This window comes from Pygoscelis adeliae, unplaced genomic scaffold (genome assembly GCF_000699105.1).
Source record: "Pygoscelis adeliae isolate BGI_AS28 unplaced genomic scaffold, ASM69910v1 Scaffold1, whole genome shotgun sequence".
NCBI lineage: Eukaryota > Metazoa > Chordata > Aves > Sphenisciformes > Spheniscidae > Pygoscelis > Pygoscelis adeliae.
In genome coordinates, this window is record NW_008824051.1 from 3,891,694 (window position 1) to 3,904,494 (window position 12,801).

Consider the following 12,801-nt stretch of genomic DNA (forward strand, 5'->3'; position numbering starts at 1 on the left):
TGGGTCACGCTCATCTGGAGTCCAAACTCCCTCGGAGACTTCTTCTTCCCCTTTTTTTTCATTACATCAGCCAGGACTTGATGTTACTATTTTAAAAGCAAAAGGAGGGGACATCCCCCCGCCCTTCCCTCCCGCTTTCTGCCAAAAGGAGAACAAAGAACAGCTAAAGCACACAAGTTCTGGCACTCCTTTTGGAAATAAAAACATTCATCCTCATGTCAGGTAGGGAACTGCCTGACCCCCCCCTGCCAAAGCAAGCAAGCCAGGCGGCAGAGCAGCAGCGCAGAGGAGCCTGGGCGAAGGGGATGCCCGGTGTCACCCCGTGCTTGGGCAGCTGCTTGCCAAACTCCTGCGCTGCTGTACTGGTGCCAGGGCGCGCCGGGACGCTCCCGGCCGCGGGCAGTCATCCAGGAAAGGGCCACCCTGCTCCTCCTGGGCTTGGAGGTGGGGAAGGACCTTTCTTCTTCCCCTCTCTCACCCCTGGTCCCCACCATGTGGGCAGCCCCTGCATCTCCGTGCGATGCGTCCCTGCTCCCTGGCGGGGCTGGTGCACGGCACGGGGTAACCCGATGTAATTTCCACACTTTAGACACTAACACCTTTGTCTGGCTTCTTCCTCGCCATTTAAACATGTCAGCAGTTCCCAGCATGGATTCCTGTGCCGTGAGTTCACCCCCGACAAGCATCCAAACTGCAAGTCAGGGCTGCTGGCTCTTCCCCGCCTGTCTGCGAAGCGTTACTGGAACAAGGGCCAGTTCTCCAAACACGAGGAAGAGATTACTTGGGCTTTCTGGAAGGCTCCCTCCTGTGCCTTCAGAGCAGAGCAAATGAGGATAATTTATCTGTGGGCTTCCAGCTGAACCCAGTAGCTCAGAGCAGCCAGGACTATGCCGTCTGTCTGTCCCAGCTCCTGCAAGAAGGCGTTTTTCCATTGTCGCCTTTGTATATTGTTCGCCTGATTTGTTTGTGCCGTCGCCTTCTGGGGCCGAGATAAGAGGTCATCCCCCTGCCTTTTACTGGTGGCATGTTCCCCAGAACAATCCAGGGAAAAACTCTCGCAGGAAAGAGCCTTCGAAGGAGGCTTTCATATGTCCGATGCAGCCCTCATTACAGTCATGTAAATAGTTTCGTGCAATCTATCTGGTGAGAAACACAACATGTCAGAAGGGAATTGTTCTCTAAAATGTAGTTACAGATGGGCCAAAGCAGGCGGATCAGCTGCACGCAGGTTGCCAGCTTAATGGACAAAGCAGCTGCCTTTCAGTAGGGAACAAAAGCCAGGCGGTGAGCCTATGCGCGCTTGTGCGAGTGTCTCTTGTTCCCCGCGGGAGCCGGCATTGAGTTTTGTGGCCAGGTAGAAATCCTGGGCTCCCTTCCCTGCTCCATCTGCCGTGATCTAATGCGGTACCCGAGGATGGGTTAATGTCCCTGCTGCTTCTGCAGAGGGATGCAGGGAGCGGAGACAAGGTAATGCAGGATGGCTGGGCCCTCTGCAGCAGAAGCAGCCAACTGGAACAACACTGTAACGCCATCCACTTTAGTGAAGTTACTCGTGATTTTTGAATGTAGAGTCGAGGCCCAGCGGCTCCGGCTTGGCACAGGGCAATGGGAAAAGAGCAGATTCTCTGTTTGCTTCCATCCTGCGCTGGCTCCGGTGCCTCCTCCCCTGTCCAATACAGCTGCGTGCTGCCTGAAGTGACTTTACGGACAGTAAAAGCTTGAAACATTGCATTCACCTTCATAATTTTTTTTCCCTTAGAGCAAATCATGGCGGAAGATCAAGAATATGGTGCACTGGTCCCCATTTGTGATGTCTTTCAAGAAGAAGTACCCTTGGATCCAGCTAGCAGGACACGCAGGTAGGGAGCATGGAGAGGGACAGAGTGGTGGAAAGGCTCTTCGTTAGCTCAGGTTAATGGGCTTTGTTGGCCAGAATTCCTTCTAACTGCTGCATGAATGTCACAGATTTCAGTTCCCACGTCTCTAGTCCAGGAGAGTGACTTACCTAAATGCTAGGGAGGGTGATGTGAAGGTGCAGTGCTCTGTGCTTTCAGTCTCCCAGGGCCAGCGGGTATTACTGTCACTTTTTTCTCAAGCAGCAGAAAGTTGAGACCTTTGGGTGAGACGCAAGCCTTCTTGCTGATCCACAGCAAGGCAGGTGATGCTGCCCAGCACAAACATGCCCCACGCATGAGCCTAGGGACAAAGGTGTGAACCTACCACGAAGTACACAGAGGCTATGAAGCAACTGTGTTGGGTGCTGCAGGGCAGGTCTCTGCCCTGTTTAAGGTGTGACATTGCTGGTCATTAACCTCTGACACTACTTGTGAATCTGGCAGCCCGAGCTTGTAAGTCCCAGCCTGTGGGGACTCTTGGGTGCAGGTGTAAACAGAGATGCTTCCAAGGTGTTGGGCTGCCCTTCTTGTTTTGGGAAGGCACAGCGTCATCCCCCATTCCAAAGCAAGTGCCACATCGTCCCTTGTCACCCTCAGGTAGTTTCAAGGCAGCGGCCAACGGCAGGATACTGAAGAAGCACTGTGAATCGGAGCAGCGCTGCCTCGACCGCCTGATGAATGATGTCCTGAAGCCCTATGTTCCTGCCTACCATGGCGATGTTGTGAAGGACGGGGAGCGATACAACCAAATGGAAGATCTGCTGGCTGAATTTGACTCCCCCTGCGTTATGGACTGCAAAATGGGGGTCAGGTGAGTGGCTTTGGGGATGTTGTTTGAGTTTTAAGATGGGACACTCAAAGCAAATGCATCTCCTGGGTAGAACCCTCTGAAACACACAAGTGAGAACACCAGGCTCACCTGTCTTCAGGAAGAGTTAAGCCAACAGCTTGAGGAGAGAGCCATGAGGAAGCCTGGGTACAGGAAGGACACACCAGGCTCTTTCCTTCTCTGCTTGTTGACTGTCCCGTGTGCTGGGAAAGTAGTTTGGTGCAGTGGAGGGGACAGCACTCAGTTTGGGTTTGCGTACACCAGAATGGCACAGTAGCTTTTAGGAGGATGGCAACCTGCCTCTCTCTGCTGCAGGAGGACACAGCCAAGAGACAGGGAGCAAAAGGTGTAGGAGATCCTGCCCAGGGTGCCAGAGGGGTGAAATAAAGACACCTGAATGGCACAGCTTCTGTGAGCAAGAAACTTTCCCTCTGCTCACCCTTTGCTCCCATGCACACTTGAGGGATAAAATGTGTGTGCTAAGTAGTTTTGTGCCTTTCATGCAAAGTTCTTGAAACGATTCCTAACAGATGAGCAACATTACCCGTGTCCTCCTTGAGAACCATCTACAGATACGCCAAGATCCCAGGCTGCAGCCACTTGGCCAGCAGCAGTTTTTGAGCTAGCGACGCCACAGCTGACGAGGGTGTCCCAGAGCAAATGTGAGCAGGGCTGCTGACCCCAGGCGGCTGCCAGTTTTGGAGCAGCCTCAGGCGACCTCTCAGCCCTGGGTCTGCTGCAGACTGGTGGCAGGGCGGGTTGAGATCCCCCTCGCTGGCTAAGGCACAGCCCAGACACGGTGGAGACACTTGCGCTGCTGGAAAAGCTGATGGTTTCTGCGGGAGGGAGGAATCTTTTTTTCCCCTCCTGAACTCCCGACGTGAAACTCGAACTGGTGTGTCGGGCTTTCGGCAGGGAAGAAGCGAGGAATACTTTCCACCGGAGGGGTGGAGAGAAGGGCAGGGGGCCCCGGTGCAGCCACGTGGCCCCAGCTGGCACACACCATGCTGCCACAGGAAGGAGACAGGACCCACTCTGGACCCAGAGATGACAGCCACCAGAAGAAGACCTGCTAATCATGCTGCCTGGGTGCTCCTATGGTTGTCTCTGGGAGGAGGAAAGCCTCCCGCGCACAAATCACAGGTCGGGTGATTTGTGCACCTGGATTTTTGGAGCTAAGACAGGCAGAGCAAGCAAGGGGGCAAAAGTGCCAGGCATCATCATCATTAAACAAGATGGTGCTGTGGGAGGAGCTGGCGAGGGAGGGTGAATTGGGTTAATGCTGGGGAGCGGGGCATCCCCGTGGCTGGGCAGGAGAGGCTCTGGCAGATAAACTAAACCTCAGGGCTATTAAACCTGTCCTCTGAGCCAGCAGCTTGCTGCCAGGCAGATACAAGTTTGGTTTTTTCCTGCCAACCTGGCTTTGGGATGCGGCAGCCTCTTCCAGTCGCCCCTAAACAAAACTTTTTCTTTCTTAAGCCCTGGTGATGGTTCAAGCCTGGAGTGATGTGGGGGAACCGAACCGCAGACATAGACGATCTGTCATTCTCATCAAAAGGAAATCTAGCTTTCTGAGCGGTGTGAGCAGCATTTCTGAGCATGCCACTGCTTTATTCTGCTATTTTATTCTGTCTGCCCAAAAATCATGGGTTTGGTGATCTCAGCTGAAGCCTTTCATTGCTTTTATCTGCAGTGTTTTTCAAAGCATCTGATGCCCTGGGGATGTCTGCTCAGTGATCATATGCCTGCCCTGAGAAAAGATACCAGTTTGCTCTGCTAAAGCCTGTGGGAAACACAGGAACACCATCCCACGTAGTTTGCCTAGCACCCTCCCCGTGCGTTTTGCTTGGTTCTGGAGGTGAACCACACGCTCAGTGCTAGGATTTTGGCACAAGGGACATGGGGAGAGGGCATGGCCCCTCTGCAGAGCTGAGCATGGCTAGTGGGATGTGTAGAGCAGTTTGGATCTGGGGGGAAGGAGGCGACAGATAGGGTCATTCCTGTGTCATTTTGCTGGGACACCTCACCTGGCTTGGAGTGTTTGGAGAGAGCCTGGGCACTTGCTGGGCTGAGCTGGGGCAGGTTTGGGAGCCGCAAGAAGAGTTACGTAGTGGTTTATTACTGCTGCAGGAAGTATTATTTTGTGGATGATGGTTTTCTGCATGCCGGAGTGCCAAAGTTCTCCACTGGTGTGCTCTGGCACAGAGTGGTGCTCCTCTAAAGGATGCATAAAACCAAGGTCTTTGCACACTCCTCTGCACCCTCCATCCTCCTTCCCCCGTTCTCTCATCCCAGCTGCATCATGCCGGGGGTGATGGTAAGCACCTGGCCAAGGCTGCATCCCTTCCTCTGTGCTGTCCTGTACCGGAAGCTTTTGCTAGATAGACCACTTAAAACAGATCTATACTGGGCAAAATCATCAGCAGCGAAACAGCCCTGTGTGAAAACACCCTGTTTAGCAGCCGGTGAGGCACAGCCCTCGCGGTGCACAGAGTGAGGGGATGGGAAAGCACAGAAGAGGCACAGGAGCAGCTTTGGCAGCAGCCGCCCACATTGGCCAAACCTCGGAGGGAGCAGCAGCTAACGCTGAGGGCTGGGATGCAGCAACCTCCCTCTCGCCTTCAACTCAGCCAGGTCCCAGAGCACGTGGGCAGTTTCCTGGGCACATCTTGAAAGCCATGTTTAGTTCGTGAGAGCCACTAAGTCACTGCTCAGTTTTGCTGAGCGTTGGGGTCAGGCCCCCCAGGACCAAGGGGTGGCAGCAGGGGGCTGCCAGTGGGGCAGCAGTGACGCCATGGGCACCTGTGAGAAATAACCTCCCTTGCTATTGCCAGACTGGTCGTGGTTCCTTGATGAACTGAAAAGATATCAGGTGTTGACGATGGGGCACTAATTAAATCAGGATCAATTCACCTGCAAGGAGGCTTGCTCCATTATTTCCTATGCTGCCCTACTCCATAGGGATTAGCTATCCTGCATAGGCCTGATTTCTGGGGCAAGGGCTGTCTGTGGGTATGTGGCACCTTGTGTGGTGGTCCTGCTAATGTCCCTCCCTCGCTCCTTGCAGGACGTACTTGGAGGAGGAGCTGATAAAGGCCCGGAAGAAGCCGAGCCTGAGGAAGGACATGTACCAGAAGATGATCGAGGTGGACCCCGATGCCCCCACTGAGGAGGAGAATGTGCTGCGGGCAGTAACCAAGCCCCGCTACATGCAGTGGAGGGAGACGATCAGCTCAACCGCCACACTGGGCTTCAGGATCGAGGGGATAAAGGTGAGGCTGCTCCAGGTGTGCAGAGCAGGGAGTACAGCCGCTGGGAGCGTTCGGTAACCAAACTCACTCACAGAGGCACACACACAGCAGGCTGGTGGTGGGACTGTGTCACATCAGGACATCCCCGGTCCCTGCAGCCAAACCACCCTTGTCAGGCACCTGGCCTGGCGCAGCGCTGCTCTTCTGAGAGCGCAGCTGAGCTCAGGGCATCAATGCAAGAGGTCAGTTTTAGCCATAATCTCATTGAATCAGCCGCTTAGTTGATTTCCCTGACTGCAAAATACAAAGTGCCGTCCTCCAACGTGAAGTCTCAAATTAGTTGTTTGCTTTTGATACTGCTGTGCTGCTAGGCTGAGCCATTAATCCAAATCCCAGCTTGAATGTGTGCCGATCTGTGGTTGGAGCTGTGAGGCTTAGCTGCAGTCGGTGAGGAGGCTGTATTTACATCCTTGCCCGGAAAAATTCAGCAACTGAGCCCTCTGAAATGGGGTGAACACAAGCAGCAGCACTTACTGCTGGCACCTGCACGTGTGTGTAACCTGCTGACTGTGCTTGCTCAGAGCTAACGCTCACATTTCTGGAGATACCTGCTGGGATGCTTTTGTGTCCCCATTAGATGAGCCAGCCCAGAAGTTTTTCTCCTGGCAAGCAGACTTTGCGGCGAGAGAGATGTCCGGGATGGTACTTGAACAGAGTTAGGTCTGTAACCGCAGAGCAATTGTATTAGTGATAGAAGACTTGCGTGAACATTAGCAATGGCATATGCCTTTTCATAGCGAGCCAAAATGGATTAAGGGTAGTATCACGCTTGAGCTAAGGGTTTCATCGTGTGCCTGGGCATCGCGTTGGCTTGGCAGCTGAGGGGAGCTCAGTCAAGTTGTGCCTGCAGTAATTCAGACTTGGGGCGCTGCTGGGGGCCAAGGCGGTAGCTCAGGGCAGCCGCTCACGCTTAGCGGAAACAATGGCTCAATTTCTACATGTATCTTGGTTGGAGGAGTTTCTTTCTCTTGATCACAGATCATTTTTCTCCTCTTTGAGTCGGGCGAGATTCTCCCAGAATGTCCGTCTGGGTCTCTGTGGCCTTAAACTCCTGCACCTGTCCTGACTGGAGATAGTGGAGTCAAAATGATAGAATTAAAACAAATGAAGCTGTTCCCTGAAAAAACCTTTACACCAGACTTTGTAGACTTTCCTGGCAGTGTTCCCCCTCACCTCACTGGTCAAACAGCAAACAAATGCAGATGTTAGACCACAGGTTTAAAAGGTGATCAGCAGGAGTGGGCCACGTGGAGCCACTACTTCTGATTACCCACATACCAAACCGCCGGTGGGAAGGGACTTGTCTGTCCTGCTGTGCGGGACAAAGTCCCTGAGCTGTGGGAAGTCCAGCAGAGCATGTTTCACACAGGGAGGAGGGCACCTTCTTCATTCAACTGTTTCATGGCCAGCAGAGGACAGCGCATTTATCTCTAACTCAACTACTCTCAGAAGTCCAAGGAGTAGCCCTTGGGCTGAACCCCTTCAAGAGTTTTCTGGCAAGCAACGCGAGGCATCCCTGCCCGTCCCATGCCCCTGCCCTGGATGCTGCCGGTCACGCTCCCCCACAACAGCTTTCTGCGGTGCCTACATTGGGTCAGGGCACTTGCCTGCTCGCACAGCTCTTCCTTGATCTCCCCAGCTCTCCCAAAGACCCTTTTCTGCCATGGGCGCCTGCAAGCACGCTGTGAACTGCTCCAGCTCGGGACAACCCTTTGCCTGGTTCCCATTGCTGCTGTTTTGCATTCCCATTGCTGTTGTTTTGCTGGTGCTTATTATAAAACTGAGGCTATATAAAAAAAAGGAGTGGGCCAGTTGGGACCAAAGCTCCCATGCACTGTTTCTTCTCCCTGCTTTCTTGCTATAATCAGAAATATCTGTCTATTTATAGTCGAACATGATATATCCTTGGCCTCCAGCAGTGCTTCTCAGCCTGCGATCTGGGGACGTTTAGGGGACTTTACAGCAAAAGCGCGTCATATGTGAACGACTTGAAATGAAAAATGTAAAAAAAAACCAAAAAAAAAAAACCCAAATCATATTCCCACACAGGCCAAAAAACACTGTGGAAGGAAATAAAAGCCATAAAGGAGTGGTGAGAGTTGCATCTCTATTTTAGCCAACCGTAAGTGAGCTGCTACACGTGAGCAGTGGATTTTTTTTCAAAGAGGTGAGGCAGCCCTTTAATTGAAAAATATTGAGAAGTGCTGGCCTCCAGGAGTAATCCTGCTGCTGCTAGGGGCTGACTAATTTGATCGAGTCTCTAATTAGTGTAATTCTCCTTAAATCCCTCAGCTTGTGGATTATTTTCTCCCTAAGTTAAAGCATTAACAGTTCACGCTGGTTCCTGGCTGGCTTTTTTTTCAGCAGGGCTGTAGAGCTTCAAGTCGTGCTGTGCCGTATCCCTGTATTTGCCCTATTTCTAGGGTCGAGTCTCCACATTAGGGAAAGCACCTTCGGTGCCCTGAGCTGCTACTGAGCCGTCAGAGGAAATTGCAGGAAAATATTATTTAACGACAAGGCTCCCCATGTTTTCTTTCCTGCTGCAGATGCTTCCCTGGGAAGAGTAGGGGTGAATCTGCTCTGCCCCTCGCTCACAGTCAGAGGCTGATACAGGAGAGCACCTTGCCGTGCAAGGGAAGGGCAGGATTTGGCCCTGGGTGCATGGGCTGCAAGGGGGCACAGGGTAAGAAGGGGAGCAGCAGTAGCCTTCGGGACATCACGGGCAGGTGAGGTGAACAGGCAGCTCAGGGTGGGGAATGAGGATGGGGACCCTTTCCTGGCTGAGCTGTTGCTTTCCCAGGTGGCCTCAAGGATCTGGTGGTTCTTTAAAATGGAAGTTTTCCTCTGCAAAAGGAGACAATGACACTCATCTAACTTTCTGGAGTAGCTTGAAACTCTTAGAAACAGTGGCTATTAATAAAATTACCCTGCTAAAAGTAATACAAGTGATCCCTGGTGACCCAGTTGAAGCTGACTGGAGCTCATTGCAAGAAATTTCTCTCCCGAGTGCCTGCTCTAGTCTGAGAGTCACGCACCATTGCCTGCAGCAAGGCCATGGTGGGATGGTATTCCCTGGTGCTGGGACATTTGTGGGGTCCCAGAACCACCAGCCCTGAAAACCCTCACCTGACTTTCCCAAGACAGGCAGCTCACGAGCCCCATCTGAGGCCAAACACAGTGCCAGAGGGGGAACTGGCTGACCCAAAGCCTGCCCCAGTGTCGCCAGTGCAAACTGGAATTGCTGGTGGGGTGGAGGTTGCAATGGCTCTTATCAGCCCCCCCTCACATTTCTGCTGTGTGGAAGGCAGCCCCCTCGGGGCTCAGACACCTGTAAATGTTGTGGCAGTTGTCAGCCCCACGGCAGCAGCGTCTGGCTGGGCAAGGAAACTGTGGGAGGGGGTTAATCATGGGAGCAGCATTACGGGTAGGCTGTTTGGCTTTCCTGAAGCTTAGATTGCCTTATCTGAAAGGCCATCTGTGGTTTTCATTTATTTTTAGGAGTGCTTAGAAGTCCATCTCCTTTCTTGGATGCTTTGTGGAAAGTTGTGCTCTTTACATGTGAAATTAGTGCTGTGGCGCTTCTCCAAATTGATATCTATCATCCCCCGGGGAGAGGGTGGGTTGATTTCTGAACTGCCACATCAGGGCTCACATGACAGATGTATAGCGGCGTAGCGCCCTTCCCCTATACGTTGTGCACATGCCACCAGAGCATCCTTGGCGAGGCCTCCTGCCTGCACTGCTGCAGCCTGCTGCCTCGTGAGACACAGCCGAAAGCAGAGAGCCTGGCTCTGCTTGGTCCATTGGCAGGATGGCTGCTACGGTGGGGAGGTCTGCAGCGAGAAGGTTGTCCCCGGCCTTTGTGGGTGCAGGCTCTGCCAGCCATTAGCCTTGCTTTTATACCCTGTGGCAGCACTGATGCAGGGGCGAGAGGTGGTCAGGTTGGGTCCAGGGTGGTTTGAAGCTGGGTGGTTTGAAGCACCCCACGCAAACAGCTTTTCCTGGAGACTAAGACCTTTCACATGCTGCTTTTGTTATCGCCTTTATTACCACTTGCACAAAACGCAGGCTGGAAGTCGGAAGTGCGCTGTGTGATTCATCACAAACTGCATGTCAGGTGTGGGTTTGGTGCCGGGCTCGCCTTGCCCAGCTCTCCGCAGCCTGGGCGCTCGGCCTTCCCCCAGGCTGGACTGGCCACCATGCCCACGGCCAGCCCTCTGCCCAGGGGGATGCACATGGCCCCATCCCAGGGCACTTCCCTGGAAGGGTCTCAAAGTCATGCCAGGGCACATAAATCTCCAGGGCAGGTGATTTATTGTGCTCTCTTCCTTCCCCAGCCTCTGCTCTGCTTCTTCATCCTTACTTCATCTTCCCCAGCCCACAGGATGTCTTTTTGGCCTCTGTCCCTTCACTCTATTGTGTGCAAACGAGTTGTCCGGAGTGGTGGGATGGAGGTCTGCAAGCGGAGCTGTGAGCACAAGCACGTGTGGTTTAAAATAGCCCTTGTATCCAGGAAGCGAGCTCTGCCTGCCCGATCCGCGGCCGCTCCAGACAATGAAACGTGCTGATCTAAAAATCAGAGCCCCAGCAGGACCAGGGAAATGGGGAGCAACCTACAAAGCTGCCCAGAGGTTCAGCCAGGAGCCTCTGGGTCAGGGCTGCGTGTCGTCCCTGCAGCGGACCGAGCCGTGCCATCCCTGTGGTGGGCCAAGCACGGATGTGCCTCTGGGGAAGAGGCGGAGGAGAGCACAAGGCTGCTCACTGCAGCTCAGTGCCAGGCTGCTGCCTTTGAGGGTTTGCTATCCGTGGACTATCAAAAGACTAGTGAGGCAAGACAGCCATGGGGCTTGCTCCTTGCCTTCATCTCCTTGCTGCAGTGGTTCATGGAGGACTTCACGTGGAGGGCTTTTTTTGCCTGCTCCTCAGATGTCTCCATCCACACTCAGTTTTGTCTTGCCGTGGTCGTGCTCTGCTTTATTCCCCAAGCAGGGGTGCAGCCCGAGGCTGGTGTCAGCGCCTGTGCTCAGCCACAGCAGCAATGGGAAGCCATTTGGGCACAGCATGGCCAGAAACAGGTGGTCTCCAGCCTCTGTTGGCAGCAAGCGCCAGGGCCATGAGAGGTAGCTTGTCCACATTGCCGGTGACCTCGGCAAGCTTGTGATGGTGGAGACTTGCCATTTGCATTAGGGGGCAATGCAGCAGAGCTGTGAGATGGTTTGGGATGTGCAAGGCAGAGAGCTGCTGCCTCTGTTCGCCCCTCCTCCATAGACAGGTCCTTCAGCTGCCAAAAAGCTTGGTTGCATCCTACTCATGGGACATGCATGGTTGCTGAAACACCAGTCCTGCCCCAGCTCCCTCCCTCCCCATCCCGCTCACCACTCTCCCTTCTTTTCAAGAAAGAGGATGGCACTGTGAACCGGGACTTCAAGAAGACGCGGACAAAGGAACAAGTCACAGAGGCCTTCAGGGAGTTCACCAGAGGAAACTGCAATGTTTTGGTGAGTGGGGGATGCTGGGGGTGCTGCCGGGAGAGGGCTCCTCCTGTGGAGGCTGGCCTCGGCTCATCAGCTCCCTGCCCTGAGGGGCTGCAGCCTGAGCAATCTCTCTTAAAAAAGCATGAAAAATGGCAAAGAGAAACACCATCCTGGCACAGGGGTGAGGGGAGAGCAGCGTAGGGCTGGGAGGGGACACGTTTACTGCAGCAGCACTGCTTGAGCCAGGTCCAAGTCTGCTGAGGGTTGGCCTCAAAACCCGATGTGGAGGCACAGCCACGCTCTGCCCACTCATCCCTGGGGCTGACAGCAGCCTCTGAGCCTGCTCTTTACCCCAGTATGCGACGGCAGGGGCTCCCACCCTGGCAGAGCAGGCTGCCCTGCGCTTGGTCTCGCAGGAAGGGTGGCCAAGGCATCCCCCTGCCTGCGCCAGGCACCCTTCGCATGGGCAAGCCGTGGTTGGCATTTCCCAAGTTCCTCTAGGTTGCCAGGAGAATAAGAGATGTAGCTGTAAACAATTTACACTGACTGTGTCAAATATCCTATCTGACAAAGCGCTCCCATTTTAAGCTGTACTATATAAAGCCTACAAATGCAAGGCTCCAGCTGGAGTGGCCCTTGGCACTGTCTCCTTCAAACCGGCACGTTCGCTTTGACAAGAGTTACCCAGGGATTATTCCTGGATCTGAAAATGAAGTTGCCTGCCTGCATTTTATCCCCAAAGAGTTTGGAGCACTCACACCATCTTGCCCTGGCTCTGGACGGGGCTCCTTGGCCAAACCATTGTAATACAGCGACCCCCACATCTCCCCACGCAGTCAGTGTGAAAATTTAGGTGTATTATAGTGCTCAGATACCTGCTGTGCATGTTCCTGTGCTTAGTCCGTCTATCTAAACCTCAAAATCAAATTATCAAAGGGGTCCCCTGAGAATGTTTAGTGCCTTCCAGCAATTTGCAGGGATGCTCAAACAGGCGCGTGGGTCTTGACCTGCGTGCTGACTAGCGTGAAAGCCCTTCCACCTGTGGTACCAACTTTGCAGAAGTGCTGATACAGAGTTACAGAAGTGTGTCACGATGCTTGACTGACTGAGTGATAAAATGACAGAGGAGGTGAAGAGTTGACCTGTTAAAAAGAGTGCAGGTGAGAGAAAAAAGCAGCCTGGCTGTGTGTGCGCAGCAGCGGCTGCTGAATTAGCTCTTCCCTCCTTGGGAGCACCATGGATGCAGCAGGGAAAGTCTGGAAAAAGCAACGGGTCAGCAAAAGCATGTGCTC

At 53.6% G+C, this 12,801-nt stretch overlaps 1 protein-coding gene across 1 annotated transcript in view; it reads left to right on the plus strand.

Moving 5' to 3' along the window:
* The window catches only part of ITPKB (inositol-trisphosphate 3-kinase B), a 69,239-nt gene that overhangs the window by 50,896 nt on the left and 5,542 nt on the right, over nt 1-12,801 (plus strand). The window contains 4 exon segments of the mRNA XM_009333639.1: nt 1,760-1,859; nt 2,493-2,706; nt 5,792-5,996; nt 11,432-11,533. Coding sequence (XP_009331914.1) covers nt 1,760-1,859; nt 2,493-2,706; nt 5,792-5,996; nt 11,432-11,533 — 621 coding nt within the window.